Source organism: Colobus angolensis, unplaced genomic scaffold (genome assembly GCF_000951035.1).
Source record: "Colobus angolensis palliatus isolate OR3802 unplaced genomic scaffold, Cang.pa_1.0 Scaffold88, whole genome shotgun sequence".
Classification (NCBI taxonomy): domain Eukaryota; kingdom Metazoa; phylum Chordata; class Mammalia; order Primates; family Cercopithecidae; genus Colobus; species Colobus angolensis.
Window position 1 is genome coordinate 4,555,809 of NW_012122709.1, and position 21,707 is coordinate 4,577,515.

General features: G+C 52.1%; 1 protein-coding gene across 1 annotated transcript in view; it reads left to right on the forward strand.

Moving 5' to 3' along the window:
• The first annotated feature begins 8,646 nt into the window (after nucleotides 1–8,646).
• MYH7 (myosin, heavy chain 7, cardiac muscle, beta) overlaps nucleotides 8,647–21,707 on the forward strand; it is a 22,984-nt gene continuing 9,923 nt past the window's right edge. The window contains exons 1-24 of the mRNA XM_011930830.1: nucleotides 8,647–8,748; nucleotides 10,109–10,164; nucleotides 10,617–10,825; nucleotides 11,128–11,271; nucleotides 11,560–11,716; nucleotides 11,855–11,882; nucleotides 12,499–12,607; nucleotides 12,691–12,783; nucleotides 12,887–12,950; nucleotides 13,371–13,469; nucleotides 13,707–13,810; nucleotides 14,425–14,563; nucleotides 15,006–15,124; nucleotides 15,249–15,398; nucleotides 15,683–15,853; nucleotides 16,464–16,773; nucleotides 17,052–17,119; nucleotides 17,492–17,579; nucleotides 18,272–18,389; nucleotides 18,525–18,648; nucleotides 18,931–19,067; nucleotides 19,325–19,580; nucleotides 20,156–20,398; nucleotides 20,583–20,759. Of these exons, the coding sequence (XP_011786220.1) occupies nucleotides 10,625–10,825; nucleotides 11,128–11,271; nucleotides 11,560–11,716; nucleotides 11,855–11,882; nucleotides 12,499–12,607; nucleotides 12,691–12,783; nucleotides 12,887–12,950; nucleotides 13,371–13,469; nucleotides 13,707–13,810; nucleotides 14,425–14,563; nucleotides 15,006–15,124; nucleotides 15,249–15,398; nucleotides 15,683–15,853; nucleotides 16,464–16,773; nucleotides 17,052–17,119; nucleotides 17,492–17,579; nucleotides 18,272–18,389; nucleotides 18,525–18,648; nucleotides 18,931–19,067; nucleotides 19,325–19,580; nucleotides 20,156–20,398; nucleotides 20,583–20,759 (3,099 nt within the window). The 5' untranslated portion in view covers nucleotides 8,647–8,748; nucleotides 10,109–10,164; nucleotides 10,617–10,624. The remainder of the gene's footprint in view (nucleotides 8,749–10,108; nucleotides 10,165–10,616; nucleotides 10,826–11,127; nucleotides 11,272–11,559; nucleotides 11,717–11,854; nucleotides 11,883–12,498; nucleotides 12,608–12,690; nucleotides 12,784–12,886; nucleotides 12,951–13,370; nucleotides 13,470–13,706; nucleotides 13,811–14,424; nucleotides 14,564–15,005; nucleotides 15,125–15,248; nucleotides 15,399–15,682; nucleotides 15,854–16,463; nucleotides 16,774–17,051; nucleotides 17,120–17,491; nucleotides 17,580–18,271; nucleotides 18,390–18,524; nucleotides 18,649–18,930; nucleotides 19,068–19,324; nucleotides 19,581–20,155; nucleotides 20,399–20,582; nucleotides 20,760–21,707) is intronic.

Consider the following 21,707-nt stretch of genomic DNA (forward strand, 5'->3'; position numbering starts at 1 on the left):
GCTGTGGACATGGTTCCTCAAGATCCATCCTCTCAAGACCCACCTCCAAGCTCGACTTCACCAGAAACCCTTCTCTGTCTGTCCTGCCCTTTCACGACTCTGCTGTTTTGCATCCCCATGGCTATGTGTTTGACTTTCCAGTTATTTTGCTCATGTTAACCAGTTATTTTGCACTTGTGATCATGTTGCTTGTGTATTTATTCTATTGATCTGAAAACTCTTTGAGCACAAAGACCTCTGGTGCACCTCTTCACCCCTCTCTGTGTCTAGCTGCTGCCTCATCCACAGAGGGTGTTCTGTGACCTTCCATCCCCTTCCCACTACCTCTCTATCCTCTTCTCCAGTAACATTGCCTAGAAGCCCGGACACCGTGGTTAGCAGATGACCATGCAGGCACGTCTGTCTAATTCTAGCCAAGGGCATGGGGGAAAGGACAGAGCCCAGGGACCTGTGGCCTATTCTCTGAGAGGACGCTGGGCTAATAATAGGAGGGGAGATTAGGCAGGGATTTGACTGCATTGTTATCTCACAGGAATGGCGTTTGAGAGCCTTGCTTCCAAGCTCTTCCAAGAGTCATGCTACCCCCCTCCATCCCTGAATCTCTGTGGAAGCACCCCCTTCATTCTCTTCTCTCCTTCCATCTGCTCTTCTCTGTCAACCCGTCCATCCTGCTCCCCCTCCCCCAGCCCATTCCTCATCCCTTTGCTTTCCACATTCTGGCCTCCATGTGCACCTATTCTCTCTGCTTCTCCTCCGCATCCCACAAGTCCTTCCCATGTGTCTCTCCCCGCTCTGGCCTCTTCTGGCTGCTGTCCCTCAACCCCTACCCTTCCCAGAACCCTCCCTGTCTTTACTTTCAGGCATTAAATTTGTTTTCCAGGCTTGTGGCCTTTGTCTCCTCTCCCTTAATACCTTGGGGCCACTCCATGTCTGCCCCTCCACTGTCCCTGGGCCTGCGCCTTCTCCCAAAGCTGAGCTGGACAAGCACAGGTAACAGAGGCTGAGGTGGGCTGACAGCCTCCACTTCCCCAGCAAGTAGCAATGAGCCCTGCCAACACCAGGCATTCAAACACCTCTGAGAACAAGACCCGGGACAGGCAGGCCACAGACACCTCCCCACACACAGCCAAGCTATTCTTAGGAACCCAGAATCACAAAGGGCCCTTTGCTTTGTTTCACACCGCCCCCATGGAGCTACTCTTGGCAGCCAAAGCTGTAATCTCAGAGACAAGGGGCCCAGGCATGGGGAGACCAGGCTGGAGCCTGTGCCCCCTGCCCTGGCTTCTCAAAGCCACAAGGCTCTGCCCTTGGGCAAGGTCACCTCCTCCACCGTGGACAGACGCACAGCTCTGCACCTTTTCTGCAGTCTTGGCCTAGTCACTCCACTGTCTTTGTTCCCACAGCCAGACCTCAGCTCCCCCAGCCCCGCTGCTATGCAATATCTCTGCATATCTCTCCCTCTGCCCCTCTCCCAGCCTCCCCATGGAACCCTTTCCTGACTCTTCCTCATTCCCAGCAAACCAACTACTGTCCCATCTTGCTTCCTTCCCACTCTTCCTGCTTAGAATGGTTCAGCTGTTTTAATCTAGTAAACTCCCAGACCGTTGATAAAGGCCCTTCTTTCCTTGCTACAAGTAGGAAAGCTAAACCTCTGCACTGGTCCCTTCAGACATCCAGGAGCCTGACCAGCTCTCAGCCTCCAATCTGATTCACGGACCCAAGAGGCAGTCTGGCACTTGGACCGCTAGCTGCCCTGGAAAAGTTTCCTTGGGGAAAAGCAGCAGCCAGCTCCCCAGGCCCCTCAGTTCCAAATCTGACTTTGTGACTCTCAGACCCAGGGAGGTCACTTACCACCCTCTCCCATGGCTGGAAGGACCTGCATAATGTGTGTATCTGTTGCCTACTTACTCAGTTTCTAATTCTTGTGGCGAACTTTGGGGCATGTGTAGCAAAGGACTGGAATTAATGTTCTGTACTAAAGTGGAATTAAGGTTCTACTGGGCTTGCACACCCAGCAAGTGCTGCTACCGTCTCAAACGCCTGCTACCGCACAGAACATCCCAGAAGGCTCAGCATTCCACCATCCTCCTGCAGCACCAGCAAAAGCCCTGCCCTAAGAGACTAGGAAGCTCTCTTGGGGCTGAGTTGTAGGTTGGGCCCAGTAGAGGCACCTGTACCTTCACACCAGGGACATTGTCTTTCTAGGTAAAGTAAAAATACCAAAACAAAAACAAGGAGAAGACATTGAATTACTGAGCACTACTTATGTTTCCAGATCATTCGCTAGGGCTACTCCCTGCCCTCCAGCCCTACTTTAGTCTTTATATGATGGAACTCAGGAGGCTGCGACCCTTCCCAAGTTAGTCAGTGGGCCCAAAGGTGAGACAGCTCTCCCTTGAGTTCCCTACGTGCATATCTGAAGATGAGGAGGGAGCCAGCTGAGCCTCATGTTTGTAAGCCTACTTTCTGGTGGTGGGCACCCAAACTCCCCAGGCATTCCCAAAGCACCCCCCAGTCTTCCAAAAAGAAAAATGAGAATAAGAAAACAACCAGAAAGTGCAAAAGAAAATGGTGAACAAAACAAGGGCATCTTTTATTACTCCCTCTTCACATATTCTGGACCACCCTATCTTAAAAACAAAACAAACTGTGCTACTTGGCCCTCTTCCCTTGAGTTGTTGTCTAATCTCATTTCACTGCCAAACTCCTCAAATGCATGGTGTACATCCACTGCTTCCACTTCCTGTCCCTCATCTTTTTCCTCATTAACTCCCTGTGGCCTGGCTTTGCCTGTGACGCTACACAAGCTGCTTGCTCCAAAATAATCCAAGTTCTTTTCTCTGTCTTCCTGACACACAGCCTTTCTTTGGCATCTGACACTGATGGCCACCTGCTCTTCTTGAAATGCTTCTTCTGGCTTCTAGGAAACTGCCCATTTCTCACGCTCCTTGGCTCTCTTTGAATCTTCTCTTCTCTGCGGGCTTCTCTTCCTTCTCCCATCACTGTGCTGTGGGTATCTCCCAGGCCTTTCCTCTTCTCTCCAACCTCACAGCTTCTTTCACATCTCCTGAGGTAGTCAGTCCTCTTTTGCCAGTTGTGCCCACTGGTCTCATAGCTCCAGCTTCCTTCAGGAAAGCAAAACATCTTCCATTGGTTGCCCCACTGTTACCTCCAATTCCCCCAAACAGAACATTGTCCTTCCTCCTATGTGTCCCTTTTGCCATTATTCCCATCCTTGCCGACATCGTGCAGTCATGCCTCTCCCTTCCTCATTTCTTACGTCCAGGCTGTCAGCAAGGCATTTTATTCCTCCTTTAGAAAGGCCTTCCAGCCTTGCCTCTCCTTTCATGCTGCTGGTCTTGCTCTCCTGCTAACGTTGATGGCTACTGTATCCTCCTCTCAGGTCTCCCTGCCTCCAGCCTCTCTTCCACAAAGAACCCAATAATACCCCTGCTAGGCCCATCAAACTCTAGTTTCAAGAAATCACAGTGACTGCTATGGTTTAGAACTTTAGTCATTCCTCATTGCTTCCAGGGTATTGTCCATTTTGCTATCCTGGGAAACAGGGCAGAGTCTGTAGAAAGCCCTTTGAGCAAGACAGACCTGGGTCTGAATCCCAGTGCCACGTTTGCTACTTACCTTAAGCAAATATCTTACCCTCTCTGAACCCCATTGCTCCTCCATAAAACACAATTTAAGTGACACACAATTGTGAGCATGTGTGAGATCATGCTGTATAAAACACTGTGCACCTGGCACAGGTGGTCACTCAACATGTATATGGCCCTTTCCCCTCTTCGACAATGTGGCCTCACCTTTCTTTCTTTCCACCTGTGTCTCCAGATCCCCCATAGCATAGCCTTACCAGGCATGTGTCCTCTGAGTCCTTATGAACTCACCACACCATTCCCCTTCCATGCCTTTGGTCACTGTGATTCTCATTGCCTAGAACATTTCCTGATACTCAGTGCTTCCCAAAGCCCTCCCCTCACTTCAAGCTCCAGTGTCACGTCACCATCTTGAAAGCTTATTTTATTTTATTTTGAGACAGAGTCTCACTCTGTCCAGACTGGAATGCAGTGGCACGATCTCAGCTCATTGCAACCTCTGATTCCCAGATTCAAATGATTCTCATGCTTCAGCGATTCTCACACCTCCTGAGTAGCTGGGACTAGAGGAGTACACCACCATGCCCGGCTAATTTTTGTATTTTTTGTAGAGAAGGGGTTTTCACTATGTTGGTCAGGCTAGTCTTGAACTCCCGACCTCAAGTGATCTGCCTGCCTCAGCCTCCCAAAGTGCTTCGATTGCAGGTGTGAGCCACCAATGCCTAGCCTGCTCCTATCCAGTGGCCTGACCAATGTCACCACTTGGCCTGGGTCAACTCCTGGTGGACCTCAGGACACATACTGGCTTATCATGAGGGAAGTTCAGTGGGCAGCAGTCAGGCAGCGATGCCTGTTCCAGTTCAGGGTTGGGCTTTGGGCCTGGACTGAGTCTAGGACAGTGTGAGAACCTTGGCCTCCTGGCATGACATTCCCAAAGGCAGCCACAGTCTGGGTACAACAGACCACAAGACTATAGGATTTCCGGCCCAGACCATCCTTTGAACCAAGTGGACTTAGTGGGGCGGAAGGAGGTGTGGGGACCAAGAACCTATGGCAGGGCAACTGGCCCTCCTGTCTGCAGCCTGGCTTCCTCAATTCTGTGTTCCTAACCTAAGAGCTGCCGTTCAGTGAGGGCCCACAGTGTGTCTGCTGTGTGTAGACTCTTTATTTGTGCAATCTCTAGTGGCCTGAGTAGCCCTACTATCCCCATGTTATAGATGACAAACTGGCTCAAAGCGATTATATGACTGACATAGACCACACAGCTAGAAAATGGAATCACTGGCCGGGCGCGGTGGCTCAAGCCTGTAATCCCAGCACTTTGGGAGGCCGAGACGGGCGGATCACGAGGTCAGGAGATCGAGACCATCCTGGCTAACCCGGTGAAACCCCGTCTCTACTAAAAAATACAAAAAACTAGCCGGGCGAGGTGGCGGGCGCCTGTAGTCCCAGCTACTCGGGAGGCTGAGGCAGGAGAATGGCGTGAACCCGGGAGGCGGAGCTTGCAGTGAGCTGAGATCCGGCCACTGCACTCCAGCCCGGGCGGCAGAGCGAGACTCCGTCTCAAAAAAAAAAAAAAAAAAAAAGAAAGAAAATGGAATCACTGGGTTTCAAAGTGGATTTTTGTGTCTGACTCCAAAGCTCACCAGGCTGCTCATCCTGTATGCTTCTGAGGCCTCTGGCCCTCCAGACCGGCCACTCTCCACAAAGTCTCCCTTTTGGTGAGTCATGTCCCTCCAAATACTCCCTGAAGGCAAGATCAACCTGCCCTAACTACCCCAAACTGAACTAGGCCAGCCCCAAGCCTGTCTCTGGCCCTCCATCTCTCTCACTGTTCACATCCATCGGAGAGCAGAGACCTGGAGTAGGGAATGGGAGGGGTGCACAAGTACAAAAGATTTTGAAGCCAGCAGGAAGACAAAAGAATGACAAGAAGGAGCAGCTGTTTGTAAAGGGAAACCTGAGACAGGCAGAAAGCTCAGCTCCCTAATCCTAGGCTCGTGTGGAGCCAGGGCAGGGGCCCCCAAGGTCAGGGATTCTGGGGGCAGGCGGATGGGAGAGTCAGCCTCCGCTCCTGGGTGGCTCCCCTCTGCCCTGTGCACAAACAACGAGTACCTCATTCCTCCCCTGTGCCAAGTGACCTGCCTCTTCCTGCCCCATTTCTTCCTTCCCTTTGGGTACCAGGGCTTCTTTCTGATTCCCCTCTCTCCATGCCGACATCGCTTCTAATTCACCCTGGTGTCTCCCTCCCTCACAATTACTGGGAGTAATTTTAGCAACTTTTCCTCTCAACTACCGCTGGCATGTTCACAGCAAATGGCCCCTGTTTTGGCTTGACACTTGATCAGGGTGGTGACAGAGTGCAGACAAAGCCGGCACAATGCGGGGAGGGGAGGACAGAGGGACAGATCACCTTCCTTTCACTTCAGGCCTTATTTGGTCTACCTTGCTGAAGCGGCCCTCCTTCCAGTCTCTCTTTATTTATAGCATTTTGCTTTGCTCTCCCTTATCTTGCTATCATTTTGTAGCACACTCTGCACAATCCCCACCTACCCCCGGCATGGTGGGGCCCCTGGCCCCTCACTCTCCCCACAAGGAATGCGCATGTGTGCAAAGCGTAGGCCTGGATTCCATTTCTACAAAGAGCTGACCAGAGCAGTCCAGAGGAGGGATCTTTCTTTTGGTCATTGTTATGTCCTTATTGACCAGAATAATGCCTGGCACATAATAGGCACTCAATAAATACTTGTTGAATGGAGGAATCTACAAAGCTGCTCAGTCTTCAGACAGCAGCAAGTAGCAGGAAGAGAATCATGATGTAGCCAAGAGCAGGTGCTGGAGGGGCTAGGGAGTGAGTGGAGATCTTTAAGGACAGCAAGCCCTCTGATCTGTCTGAGCTGTGAGGAAGAGCCTAGCTAGGGAGGTGAGTTCTATTCTGCAATGACGTGGGGCAGGGGTAGAGAACAGTAACACCCAAACACCAATAGACCAGAGCCTCCCAAGCCTGAAGGGAGGGAAACAAAGTGTGATTGATTTCTCAAATGCGGGAAAGACTTCCCAAGTCCCCAGCCAAGGAAGGAGGCTGGCCCATGGTGAAGACACTGGCTTTGAAATGGCTCAACTACGTCCCAAGCACCCTTTGTGCATCTTAATTGTCGGCATCTCTGCCTGAGCCCTGGGAAATCAGGGAGGGGTGGCAGTTTGGAGCTTGGAAAGCAGGAAGGTGGGGATGAAAGGAGTTTTTGCCCCTCATCGCAAATCCTTAAGGTTCCTACAGGGAACCTCAGACAAAGCTGTCTTAGGGGTTGTCTTCCAGCTCCAAGCAGCTGTATTATCTATAGCTCCAAGAGGGTCTGTCTCTGTCAATAAGGCTGATTCCTCAGCACCTGGCAGGGCCTGGAGGGCACTGCCAGAGTCTATTCTGCTGGGCATGTTAGTAGCAGAGCCTACTGGGATCACCTCAGCAACTGTATACCTTAGCACTGCAGAGCTGCAGTGGTGTCAGTCACAGCCCTTGCAGTTCATAGTCTACCCCCACTTGCCTGCACACCCCCCTTACAGCTGCTCAGTGTCCTCAGACTGTACCTTAGTGCCTTGATTACCAAGCAACCCCCACAGAGGCCTCTTCCTGGATTTTCCCTTCCCTGCTATGCCCACCCCACCTTCAAAATGTACCTGCTGCACCCATCCCCCAGGCCTGCCTCTCTCCTTCCAAGCTGACAGCTAATCAGATGGATTAATCCGCATGCGCCGAAGAGCTGTGCTCAAAAGAAGGGGGAGATTTCACACCAAACCCTGCAGTGGTTGCCTAGACACGGAGCCAGTCAAGCTTGCACACCCCGTTGCTAGAAGAGCATGGCATCGGCTCTGTTCTCTGCTCATAGGCTGGGCCCCAGCTCCCTTTCCTCCCCTTCTTTGTGGCTGTTCCTCAGGCCTGCAGAGGGGAGGATTTTTCCTGTCCTGTCACTCTGCCTCACTTGCCAGAACACTAGTCGCCTCCAGCTCTGGACAAAGGTCATCCCACCTGAGGCTGGGTGGGCCAGACAACAGCTGTCTTAGGGGTCTCCTTCCAGCTCCAAGCAGCTATATTATCTACAGCTTTGAGAGGGTCTGTCTCTGGGCTCAGGCCTTTAGTACCCGTGAGGCAGAGCCAGGAACATGAGTCAGGCAAAGGGTTCCAAACTAGGACCATTGCAGCTGGGTCCTGCCCTCTGTGCATAGGTGGTCCCCACACCTTTGGAATCCCAGCCCTCCTTTCCAGGCTACCCTCCGCAGGCCCGGCTCCACTCCCATCTGCTGAGGTTTCCCATCTTGAATCCTGCTGCCCCGATTAGCTGTATAACCTTAAAGAATGCACTGTACCTCTCCATAAAATGAAGTGCTTGGACGGCTTGCTAAAGGCCTGTCTGGCTCAGAGGCTTGGTGACCTCAACACATCGCCTGCTGGTCCAAGGAAATCAGTGCCTGAGCCAGAGTCCCCATCTCTAAGCTCCATGGTTATTGTTCTTGCCACCTGGCTAGGAAACGTCCTTCCAGCTGCCCCAGTCTAGCCTCACCCTGGGGCATGCCCCCAACTCTGTCCTACCCCTCTCTGCTGCTGACACTTAGCCCCTTCCCAGCTTACAGTTGGATACAGGACCTGGGCCAGGAGAGCAGGGAGGACACTGTGGAAATGGGGCCAGGCCAGCAGGGGCCTCAGGGCAGGAGACTGGAGGGGCAGCAGTGTCCAGGGCCAGAAGTGCCCTGTGGGAGAGCCAGGACCCTGGCTGCCTTGGTCTTGGTGGTCGTGGTCAGTTCCCTCTCCTGCCAGCTGTGGAATGTGAGGCCTGGCCTGGGAGATATTTTTGCTGCACTTTGAGCCACCCCGCCCCCTGGAACTCAGACCCTGCACACTCCATGCCATAACAATGACGACCACTTCCAATTGTTTCCTAGCTGGAGCGGGGGGAGGGGAGCACTGTTTGGGAAGGGGGGGAGCCTGGGGGAAATGCTTCTAGTGACAACAGCCCTTTCTAAATCCGGCTAGGGACTGGGTGCAGGTGGGGGTGGGGGTGCCCTGCTGCCCCATATATACAGCCCCTGAGACCAGGTCTGGCTCCACAGCTCTGTCCTGCTCTGTGTCTTTCCCTGCTGCTCTCAGGTAGGAGCGGGAGCTGGAGGCTTTCCTCTGGGATAAGGGTGCTCCAGGCTTAGGAAGGGATTCCTCTAGGAATAGCAAACTTCATGCAGGACTTCATGCAGTGTACCAGGTCCAGTCACTGGGCACACATGTGCAGGTCTAAACATGGGCGTATGTGCCACAGGAGTTCCCAGGGGAAGATATCTGCATCTGAGCAGATGGGACCAATATGCATTACAGGGTGTGATGTGTGTGTGTGTGTGTGTACAAGCCTGCATAGTCTGAATGTGATAGAGGGTATGTACCTCACTGACTGACACAGAAATATCAAGTGGGAGATGTGGGTGTATGATCATGCCTGTGAATGAGGAGATTCCTTTGCAGGGAGGGAGAAAGGATGGTGGAGAAGGATTCTAGGAAGTGTGTATGCCTTCATATGATTCTGTGAGGCCTGGAATGTGTAGCTACCCCTGTCCATGCATGCAGAGATGATTGTCTATGCCTCCAGGAGTCATGATTGTTATAGTATGTACCCTCTGCAGAAGGAGCTTACAGGCACGGGGGTGTAGGATGTTCCAGGTCTTTGTGTACTGAAGAACACGCAGTGATGTGAGTCTACTTATGCAGCACACATCCTGAAATGTGCACATTTGCTGTTGAGGCATATGTGGCACCCTGGGGGTGGGGTGCGGACTGAGGTATGGGAAAGAAGCCTGTCTTTGTGTCACATGCACGCCCAAGCAGCAGGCATGAGTGTTCATCAGAGGGCTTGTGGAGGGTGTTCAGCTACGTGATGGAGGTGTATCTATGAGAGGAAGCCCACAGTGTCTTCTCTCTGAGAATGTCCACAAAATCTGACAACAAAATGGGGACAGGATGGAAAAGAACTCTCTTTAGAGTCATCAGACTTGCATTCAAGTCTTGGCTCTCCCACTTATTGTCATGGGCTCTTGGAAAGGCAAGCCACTTAACCTCGACTTCCTCATCTGTCAAATGGGGTGAAGACTGAGTAGGAGAATGTGCATTGAAGTGCTTTTAAACTGGAAAGTGCTCAGCAAATGTGACCATTAGTTGTCTCTCAGATGGCTCAAAGAAAGGTACCACTAGATGGGTACAGGCAGGGGTGGGACCGTCTCGGAGGAGTGAAGAGGATTAGAGTTCAGGGTGAGTTGACACCAGGAAGCTGTTAGAACTAGTTCTTGAGGAAAAAGGGAAAAGGGTTTGAAAAACAAGAAGGATGGGACCAGAGAAGTTGACTGCCCTTTCCAACTTGTTTTGGAAGAGGGTGGATGCTGAAGGATAGAGCCAGGGAGAAGCACGAAGGTGGGACTGGCCAGGTTGGGCACAGCCTGCCCTGACACAGCCTCTTCCCTCTCTCCAGGTCCCCTGCAGGCCTTGGCCCCCTTCCTCATCTGTAGACACACTTGAGTAGCCCAGGTAAGAAAAGCTGAAGCTAGAGCACTGAAAATCTAGTGAGACTGGGCATTAGAGCCCCAAAGCCAGCCTATGGAACTCTAGTTTCTGCCCTGTGCTGGAGAAATATCTTGGCTATCAGGAGCTCCTTACCTGTGGCCAAGGGGTCCAGGGACAGATGAGGGTCAGAGATGGAAATAGTTAGATTTCTGCTCCTACCAGGAGCTCAGGATGCTCTTCCTTCCCCTAGGGGAGCTCCAGCTTGAACAATAGTTAGTTGCTCCTTTTACTCTGGCATGTTTGCTAGGCTGCTCTTCTGGTTAAGGGGTAACCTCAAAGAGGAAGGGACTCACTGGTAACTCTTCTTGACTCTTGAGCATGGTGCTAGGTTTTGGGGCTCCCACTGAAGGGGAGAGCCCAGGGAGGGAAGGGGAGAGTGGGCAGATGGGAGGGCAGCCAGCTTCTGCTCACTCCAGGCACAGCCATGGGAGATTCGGAGATGGCCGCCTTTGGGGCTGCCGCCCCCTACCTGCGCAAGTCAGAGAAGGAGCGGCTAGAAGCCCAGACCAGGCCTTTTGACCTCAAGAAGGATGTCTTCGTGCCTGATGACAAAGAGGAGTTCGTCAAGGCCAAGATCCTGTCTCGAGAGGGTGGCAAAGTCACTGCCGAGACCGAGAATGGCAAGGTGGGTGTCAGACTAATGTGAGAGTCCACCCTGGCCACCTGCACACCTGGGTGGACACAGAGGGGTACACCCATGCCCCCCCCTCACGCAGACCTGAGGATGGCCCCATTCTCCTTCCCTTTGGGGAAGAATCCAGACCCTCCAAGGAGCCCTGTCCTTCCAAATCCCTTCTGTCTTCTCCGTGAGATCCTGGTTCCTTCTCTCTTGAGCACTATTGCCCTGTCACTCATCAACTCCTAACCCTCTTGAGGGAGAAGGGAAAGCCCAGGCTGACAGGAGGGCCTGGATGGGGGTTCTTGCAGACAGTGACTGTGAAGGAGGATCAGGTGATGCAGCAGAACCCACCCAAGTTCGACAAAATCGAGGACATGGCCATGCTGACCTTCCTGCACGAGCCCGCGGTGCTCTACAACCTCAAGGATCGCTATGGCTCCTGGATGATCTATGTGAGTGCTGCACCTGGCCCCACCTTGGAATCTTTGTTCCTGCTCCATCCATGTCCGCCCCAGGAGCCAAGAGTGTCTTCTGTTTGTGTCTAGGCAGGGTTACACTCTAACCTCATCCCAACATCCTTGGTTCAATTCCAACACTCTGGGGACTGGCATTACTCAGATTGAGTGCATGCAGAGTTTTTCCTTTCTCTTCTTTCTCCCCTGGGATCTTTCTCTAACTCCCAAAATCACCAGCCCTCCCCCTTTGCAACTGGCAAGTCACTGCTACTTTTCTATCCCCAGACCTACTCGGGCCTCTTCTGTGTCACCGTCAACCCCTACAAGTGGCTGCCAGTGTACAATGCCGAGGTGGTGGCTGCCTACCGGGGCAAGAAGAGGAGCGAGGCCCCACCCCACATCTTCTCCATCTCCGACAATGCCTATCAGTACATGCTGACAGGTGAGAGGCCCCAGAAGGGTCTTCCTGAAGGGAACTGGGAGATGCCAGGATGGAGAGGGAGAAGGTGAAGGAGGGGAGAAGCCCCACGAGAGCATTCTGTGCAGCTCCTGACCTTTACTCCCCACCCTCTCCCCACAGACAGAGAAAACCAGTCCATCCTGATCACGTGAGTGTAGCTGCTACCCTGTTCCCTTCCAGAATCTCCCTGATCCCCGCCTCCAGCCCCATCAGGGATCCCAGGCCCCTAGGCATAGACTCAGCCTCTTTCCCCACCACCTCCTGCCCATCTCCTTCTCTTCTGACCCTTACCCTGACCCCTTTCTTTGATCTCCCTATTCCTTTCTGCTTTCCACCCCCTTCATGTTTTTCCTCTCCCACCTCCTTCACCCACTCTCCTCCAACTCATCACTCATTTATCCAGAAGCTCATTATCGCCATGTCTTCATCTCTTCCTTTTCTTTCCCTTCAGAAACATTTCCCATTCTTCCAGCCCCACTCACTTTTCCCAAAACAGCCCAGGCCCATCTCTTCCGTTTACTTTGCCCAGCCAAGCACAGGCTCAGCCTGCCCAAACCAGTGCCTTCTGGTGGCATCCTTCCTGGTGCCAGCCCTGACCTCTGTGCATCAGAAGACAGTTGTGGATTTTGGGTGCAGATAACCTGGCAGCTTCTTGTCCAGGGCTCCTACTCGTGGGTAGGCCCAGGCATTCTCTCCTGATTTGAGGCTTGTTGGTCTCCAGCAGTATTGTTCACTGCCCAATAAGCCCCTGACTGTCTTCACAGTGGAGAATCCGGAGCAGGGAAGACGGTCAACACCAAGAGGGTCATCCAGTATTTTGCTGTTATTGCAGCCATTGGGGACCGCAGCAAGAAGGACCAGAACACGGGCAAGGTAGGCCTACTGCCTTCCAAGGTCTTGCACCGCAGAAAGGGAGGGGGAAGAGCTCTCACCCGCCTCCTTCTTGATCTCTGCAGGGCACCCTGGAGGACCAGATCATTGAGGCCAACCCTGCTCTGGAGGCCTTTGGCAATGCCAAGACTGTCCGGAATGATAACTCCTCCCGCTTCGTGAGTGGTCCCTGACCTTGGGCTTGGGACTTGGACTGGTGGAGGGATGGTCTCAAATATGAGCCTTTCCCAGACTCATCACCACTCTCTTCCATCTCTCCAGGGGAAATTCATTCGAATCCATTTTGGGGCAACAGGAAAGTTGGCATCTGCAGACATAGAGACCTGTGAGTGCCGTGAATCTGCTAGGCTCAGCCTAAGCTCACCCTTGCTCTAGACCATCTGGTCTTGATCTCTCTCTCTCTCTCTCCTCCCTCCCTCTGTTTTTCCCCTCCTTAAGTCTATGTCTGTAGGTGTCTCTGTTTTCAGATCTACATATCTGTCTCTCTCTGAGACTTTCTCTGCATCTTTCTCCATTTCTGTCTCTGCATGGCTAGGTGTCTTTCTCTGGGATTTCTCTCTGAGACTATTTCTCTCCTTCTGGGTCTCTCTCTCCATCTCTCTGTGTGATCTCTTTGTGTCTGTCCAACTAGTCTCTCTGACTCTTCCCTTCCCTCTGCCTTTTGCTTGCTACATTTATCATTAATTTTCCTTGTGCCCAAACCCTAACTTTTCTTTCTCTCCTTCTTCTCCCCGCCTGTCCACAGATCTTCTGGAAAAATCCAGAGTTATTTTCCAGCTGAAAGCGGAGAGAGATTATCACATTTTCTACCAAATCCTGTCTAACAAAAAGCCTGAGCTGCTGGGTGAGTCAGAGCCACTGACTGAGACCAACTATTTCCATGGCAACCTGGTCCCCTCTCCTTGTGGCTGGATTCAGCTGGCATGCCCTGGGTTTCATGGCACTGCTGGATTCAGTTCAGTGGGATGTGGGGCCAAGCCAAGCCCTGTCCTGTGCTCCTCCTCAGGCCATGTGCTGTGGTGAGCAGCCTCCATGAGAGCCGGGGGCTTGTGTCCCTCCCTAACCATGTTTTTTCCCCTAGACATGCTGCTGATCACCAACAACCCCTATGATTATGCATTCATCTCCCAAGGAGAGACCACTGTGGCCTCCATTGATGATGCTGAGGAGCTCATGGCCACTGATGTGAGTGTGTGAGGACCCAGCCAGGTGGTGGGAGGATTAGCAGTGAGGGGCAAACAGGGGTCCGGAAGCAGAGCTAAGATGCTGGCCATTGGTTGTTTAAAGTGGTATGGATCTCCTGAGAGCCAGAATGTGCCCCGTGATCAGGGTGTACTGGGGAACGGATGAGATGAGACAAGACTGGCCAGTATTTGGTGTTCTATCAAACCAGGAAGGGCTGAAAGTCATGAGACAGAGAGGCACACAGCCAAGAAATAAGCATCACCAAGGGAGCAGGATGAGGAGGGAAGGCCATGCAGATGGCATGGGGCCGGAGGGGCTGTTAGGTAAACAGATGCAGACAGGTATGGAAGGCCAGGCAGGAAGCAAGTGTAGGGCCAGGAAGCATAAGTGGGTAACTCAGAAAAGCTGTGGCCACTGACACTGGGTTTGGGACCGGCTGATGTCTGCTCTACTCTTGCATCTTCCATCCTTTGTTCTGGAGTTCCCCACTGGGTATGGGAGTCTCAGAACCCACAGGGATTAAGGAGACAAGTTTTCTCTACAACTTACAAGGGATCTCACTTACCCATCATACTTCTTTTTGGGGGGTCCACCCATACGGGGCCTCCCTACAGAACGCCTTTGACGTGCTGGGCTTCACTACAGAGGAGAAAAACTCCATGTACAAGCTGACAGGCGCCATCATGCACTTTGGAAACATGAAGTTCAAGCAGAAGCAGCGGGAGGAGCAGGCGGAACCGGACGGCACTGAAGGTGAGAGGCAGGGATTCTAGGGGGCAGCTGTCAAGTCATGGAGGGCCACGTCTGCTCAGCAGTCATCTGTCTTTTTGTATTTTGTATTTTGTATTTATTTATTTATTTTTTTTTGAGATGGAGTCTTGCTCTGTTGCCCAGGCTGGAGTGTAGTGGCACGATCTTGGCTCACTGCAATCTCCACATCCTGGGTTCAAGTGATTCTCTTGCCTCAGCCTCCTGAGTAGTTGGAATTACAGGCATACACCACCATGACCAGCTAATTTTTGTATTTTTATGATAGATGGGGTTTCACCGTGTTGGCCAGGCTGGTCTCAAACTCCTGACCTCAAGTGATCTGCCCGCCTTGGCCTCCCAAAGTGCTGGGTTTATAGGCGTGAGCCACTATGCCCGGCCAGCAGTCATCTTTTTACCAACTTTGCTACTTGTCTTTTCCTTCCAGAGGCTGACAAGTCTGCCTACCTCATGGGGCTGAACTCAGCCGACCTGCTTAAGGGGTTGTGCCATCCTCGGGTGAAAGTGGGCAATGAGTATGTCACCAAGGGGCAGAACGTCCAGCAGGTGGGTCCATCTTCAGATGATAATGGGTGGGCAGGGTAGGGAGACTGGCATGATGGGGTGGGAGTTTTCAAGTTCACTCTTCCCAACAACCCTGCTCAATATGGGTCTCTCCTCTACCTTGCAGGTGGCATATGCCACTGGGGCACTGGCCAAGGCAGTGTATGAGAAGATGTTCAACTGGATGGTGACACGCATCAACGCCACCCTGGAGACCAAGCAGCCACGCCAGTACTTTATAGGAGTCCTGGACATCGCTGGCTTCGAGATCTTTGATGTGAGTTGGGACCCCTGGGAGGGGGAGAGCAATCACTCGCTCACTCCCACATTCAACAGCCATTTGCTGAGAGTCAGTTGTGGACCAGACACAGGAAGGCAGTGGGGACTGTGCGGTGACAGAGGCAGTCATTGTCCCTGTCTTCAGGGGAAGCCCTCCTCCACTGCCCTGACATGGAGGGGACCAGCCATGCCCTGCTGGGCTCGGGCACAGCACACGGGCACAGCCCCAATGGCCACTCACACCCACTTCCTGACTGATCCCACCCCTCATGACCCCTGCAGTTCAACAGCTTTGAGCAGCTCTGCATCAACTTCACCAACGAGAAGCTGCAGCAGTTCTTCAACCACCACATGTTCGTGCTGGAGCAGGAGGAGTACAAGAAGGAGGGCATCGAGTGGACATTCATTGACTTTGGCATGGACCTGCAGGCCTGCATCGACCTCATCGAGAAGGTGCCTCTTTGGCCTCACCACCTGAATTCTCCCTGAACACCCAACATGAACACCATAGACAAAATAGCAGCCCCTCTCCCTTCTGGGGAATATAATCTTGACAATAGAAGGGGCTGAAGGATCCTGAGCCCTTGGTTCCAGAGCCTATGTTGTGCTGAGCACTGAGGACAGGGTGGCACCAGGGACAGCTGAGTTCCCAGGGGCTTGAGAGTGGACACATGGAGGATGGGCACCTGCATGATGACCTCCCACACCTGCATGTTTATTGGGCCTGGTTTATGCATCCAAGGATCAGGAAGTATGAGGATGGTGTGGGAGATCATAAGAGTGCACCTATTTTTAACCCTAGCATCTCAGGAATCTGGGTGGTGGGGTGATGTGTACAGTGCTGATAGCAGCCACACTCCCAGACTTTCACAAAAGTCCTTCTGTCATCAGACAAAATCCTCCACCTTGAACCGGTGCCAGTCAGTAGATAACCGTATTCAGAGCTGAGCCTACTACCTTAACACCCAGCGGGGCACCTCCATGGGCAAGTATTGATCATAGAGCAGAATCCATGTCCACCTGTGTGAAGGACACTCAGTGATGCTCTCCCCTGCTTCCTCAGCCCATGGGCATCATGTCCATCCTGGAGGAGGAGTGCATGTTCCCCAAGGCCACCGACATGACCTTCAAGGCCAAGCTGTTTGACAACCACCTGGGCAAATCCTCCAACTTCCAGAAGCCACGCAATATCAAGGGGAAGCCTGAAGCCCACTTCTCCCTGATCCACTATGCTGGCACCGTGGACTACAACATCATTGGCTGGCTGCAGAAGAACAAGGACCCTCTCAATGAGACTGTAGTGGGCTTGTATCAGAAGTCCTCCCTCAAGCTGCTCAGCTCCCTGTTTGCCAACTATGCTGGAGCTGATGCACGTAAGTAGGAACTGAGGCTCCCAGGACAGAGGAGCAGGGATTCTGCCAAGGTTCTGAGCTAGGTCAATTGCTACACCCCACCACTTCAATGTCAGGTTGTACCCCAAGGTTTACAGACTCAGTGGGATGGAACTTGGTAAAGAAACTGAGGCAGCCACATTGAAGGCCCTCACCCAGGGGTCAAATGCCATCAAGGATGTAAAGAGGGGCTGTGATTCTTTACTCACGCCCTCACCTCCCCACACTGAGGCTTCTTTTGTTGACTCTCCTTCCTGCAGCTATTGAGAAGGGCAAAGGCAAGGCCAAGAAAGGCTCGTCCTTTCAGACTGTGTCAGCTCTGCACAGGGTGAGTGGGACCCAGCCCCAGCCAGCTCAGCTCCCCATCTGCCAACTCCACCCAGCCCAGCCCTTCCCTGCCTTCTTCATCCCCTACACCTCCCACTCCCTGTCTCCTTGGTGCATTCGTGACCATTTTCACTCCATCTTCTCTTCCCATCATCTCCTGGCCTCTTCACTTATTTACTTCCCATCTCACTTTTCTCCTCTTTCCCTCCTGTCTCCCACCCTCTCTCCTTATCTGTCTTCCCCCAAGGCCCCTTCATCTCTGTGGCTCCTTGAATTCTCTCCATCTCTCTTTTCCTTCCTTCTTCTCCTCTCTCCTTCCTGCATCTCTTTCTTGCATTTTCTTTACTTTTCTCTCTTGCATTTTTGGCCACAGGAAAATCTGAACAAGCTGATGACCAACTTGCGCTCCACCCATCCCCACTTTGTACGTTGCATCATCCCCAATGAGACAAAGTCTCCAGGTGAGGCCACAAACTCAGGCCAGCCCACTGCTTGGCATACACCACCCTGGGAACAGGAACTCCTAGGGCATCTCCCTACCTACCACCACAGCGGTTTCCAAACCACATTCTTCTCTCCCCATCCCCCATAAGGCCTCACAGGCTACCTCCCTCTCAGTGCTGCCTTACACTTGGAGTGTATAATGTGGGTGATGTGTAAAGCACTCTGATGGACATTACCTCATCAGTGACCCTACAACCCCTTGGATAGCTGGTTCCAACATAGAATCTTAGTTCAACTTTAAATTTACCTGAAGAACCACTTAATCCCCTAATGAGACATATTCAAATTGTTCATCCATTTTTGGCTGATTAGGAGACAGAGGCTCAGGGACCTGAGTTCAAGACCTGGCTCTGTTCTTGATCAGCTTAGTGGCCTTGGGCCAGTCCCATAACCCCTCTGGGCTTAATTTACTAATCTAGAAAATGGGATATATCTGTTCTGGCTACCGCCTATGATAATAGGTAAGAATCATATAAAAAAGGAATGTGAAAGCCTTGTGGTTAAAAATGTGGCTAGAAAAAAAAGAAACAAATAAAGGATTATTACGACCTGACTTGCTAAGATTACAAGCTAATCAGTGACAGAGCCAGGATCGGAACCCAGAACTTCAGTGTTCTCACAGACTCCTCCCACTACCCTCCTGCCACAGGGGTGATGGACAATCCTTTGGTTATGCACCAGCTGCGCTGCAATGGCGTGCTGGAAGGCATCCGCATCTGTAGGAAGGGCTTCCCCAACCGCATCCTCTACGGGGACTTCCGACAGAGGTGGGTATGAGGGCGCCCCAGAGCTCATAGAATGGGGGAGCCAGGCTGCCCTGGTGGGAATGAGAGTCTGCAGGTGGCCCTGGAATTCTGTGGGCAGAGCAGATCACTGCAGAGCATGGGCACTTCCCTCCTCAGGTATCGCATCCTCAACCCAGCGGCCATCCCTGAGGGACAGTTCATTGACAGCAGGAAGGGGGCAGAGAAGCTGCTCGGCTCCCTGGACATTGACCACAACCAGTACAAGTTTGGCCACACCAAGGTGAGGAAAGGAGACTAGCTAATTAAAGGAAGACATCTCTTGTGCATCGACTCCTCTCCTCATGATGCTTTTTCTTTTATAATCGTCTTAGCAAAATCTCTTACCTGTATGCTACCCCTCTCAGCAGAACATCTAGCACCACTCCCCTCATTCCAGCTCCAGCTGCCATTGACCTCCTCCCTGCAATCCTTTTCTAGGCTGTTACCCTTCCTAAGGTACTCCCCACTACCTCTTTCCCTCGTACCACTCCCTAGTCATGCCCAAAACACACCTTGCCTGCAGGTGTTCTTCAAGGCCGGGCTGCTGGGACTGCTGGAGGAGATGAGGGACGAGAGGCTGAGCCGCATCATCACGCGTATCCAGGCCCAGTCCCGCGGTGTACTTTCCAGAATGGAGTACAAGAAGCTTCTGGAACGTAGGTGAGAGATCTCAAGAGGAGGTTTCCACTTCTCTGAGGCCCAGGCTGGTTCAGGGGCAGTGTCAGGAAAAAGAGCTCAACAGGTCTTCAAACAGAGAGACCTGCAGGAGGGGCTCATATGAACACATTGCAGTCACAGGGTCAGAGGTCCTCAGGGAGAGTGGGAGGGATGAAGAAAATGGGACATTCCCAAGGTTTCAGGACCTCAGGTAGGAAGGAGGCAGGAGGCTCAGCACTCCTTTCAATGGGCCCCTGCAGAGACTCCCTGCTGATAATCCAGTGGAACATTCGAGCCTTCATGGGGGTCAAGAATTGGCCCTGGATGAAGCTCTACTTCAAGATCAAGCCGCTGCTGAAGAGCGCAGAGACAGAGAAGGAGATGGCCACCATGAAGGAGGAGTTCGCACGCCTCAAAGAGGCGCTGGAGAAGTCCGAGGCTCGCCGCAAGGAGCTGGAAGAGAAGATGGTGTCCCTGCTGCAGGAGAAGAATGACCTGCAGCTCCAAGTGCAGGCGGTGAGGCTCCTGGGCTACTGTTGGTTCTTCCACCCTGCTCCACCTTCACCTCCCACAACCCTGCACCTCCCTGCACAGGGGCTCACTGTCTTGTACCTTCAGTCAGAGGACTCTGGGCTCAACACTTCTAAAGATGTCCAAAGAGGTCCCTCAGGAGGAGGAAAGGGCAGAGGGAAAAGAGCTGACTTTTAAAAGCATAGGCTTTCTACTTGGGTTCAACCTAGATTCACAGCTTAATACTTTGTGACCTTGGGCAGACCATGCATCATCTTTGAGCCTCAGTTTCCTCTAGACAGGGAATAGAGCTGTCCATTTCATTAAGCCATCATACATAAGCGCTTGGCATCAGCAAATGCAATTCCCGCCGTTCGTTGGAGGAGACCAGAGGAAGAGGTCCAGATGAAGACTTCTGGTTCCTTTCCTCTCTGCTCCCCTCCCCATACTTCTGAAGCTCTTGCCAACTGGGGATATCCTAGAGTTCCCGTCCTATTTGAGGGATGTGCCTCTCCTTCCCTCTACCTGCAAGAATGAGGACTTTGCCCCCGAACAGCCTCCCCTCTGTTCCTCGCTCTCAGGAACAAGATAACCTGGCAGATGCTGAGGAGCGCTGTGATCAGCTGATCAAAAACAAGATTCAGCTGGAGGCCAAGGTGAAGGAGATGAATGAGAGGCTGGAGGATGAGGAGGAGATGAATGCTGAGCTCACTGCCAAGAAGCGCAAGCTGGAAGATGAGTGCTCAGAGCTCAAAAGGGACATCGATGATCTGGAGCTGACACTGGCCAAAGTGGAGAAGGAGAAACACGCAACAGAGAACAAGGTAAGGGCAGCTCCCTTTGGCTGCAGCCCAGGTCTCCTCAGGACTCTAGACCATACTGACCTTGACCCAGGCCAGCCACTCGGCATCCAGAGAGCAGCATGGACCTTGACATGGAGCTCCCCGTAGACGGTCCCCATAGACGGTGACCTTTGACCCTAAAGGAGATGGGATTCTTGGTCGGCAGGTGAAAAACCTGACAGAGGAGATGGCTGGGCTGGATGAGATCATTGCTAAGCTGACCAAGGAGAAAAAAGCTCTGCAAGAGGCCCACCAGCAGGCCCTGGATGACCTTCAGGCCGAGGAGGACAAGGTCAACACCCTGACTAAGGCCAAAGTCAAGCTGGAGCAGCAAGTGGATGATGTGAGTAGATTGAGAGTAGTGGGGCCTAGATATGCCATGTCCATCTGTGCCCAGAGGGGTGTGTGTGTGCGTGCGTGTGTGTGTTTGGAGGGGGGTGGGGTTAGAGGATGTTAACTTTCCTGATATCTTTCTAGAAAGGAGCTGGGGAATGAAAAGTCAGAAGTGGCGATCAATTCTGAATTATGTATCTAATCTCACTGGTATGATCAATGATAGAGATGAGTTTCCTTATTTAATTTAAGTTCAATCCCAGATATCTCTGCCTTTGACACAAGATTTAGAGGGTCATCCCATAAGAACATGATATATTTCTTTGGAAATTTTGTGAGGCTCTCCAAGAAGAATTTTTGAAATTCCAATATTTAAGGTAGAATCTGATCATTGTTCCCTCTGATGCACATATGTCTGTTGACTCACTTATCACTCTGTATTATAATTATTTAAGCTTCTATCTCAGCCATAAGACTACAGGCTTCTTTTAGACAGGAACTTGGATCTATTCAGTTTGGGGACTGCAGTGCTTAGCACAGAGCCCAATGCCCAGTAGGTGTTTATAGGATGCTGGAAGAATGAATACTGCGGCCCGACGCGGTGGCTCACGCCTGTACTCCCAGCACTTTGGGAGGCCAAGGCAGGTGGATCATGAGATCAAGAGATCGAGACCATCCTGGCCGATATGGTGAAACTCCATCTCTACTAAAAATACAAAAATTAGCTGGATGTGGTGGCACGTGCCTGTAGTTCCAGCTACTCGGGAGGCTGAGGCAGAAGACTCCCTTGAACCAGGAAGGTGGAGGTTTCAGTGAGCCGAGATCATGCCACTGCACTCCAGCCTGGTGATAGAGTGAGACTCCATCTCGAAAGAAAGAAAGAAAGAAAGAAAGAAAGAAAGAAAGAAAGAAAGAAAGAAAGAAAGAAAGAAAGAAAGAAAGAAAGAAAGAAAGAGAG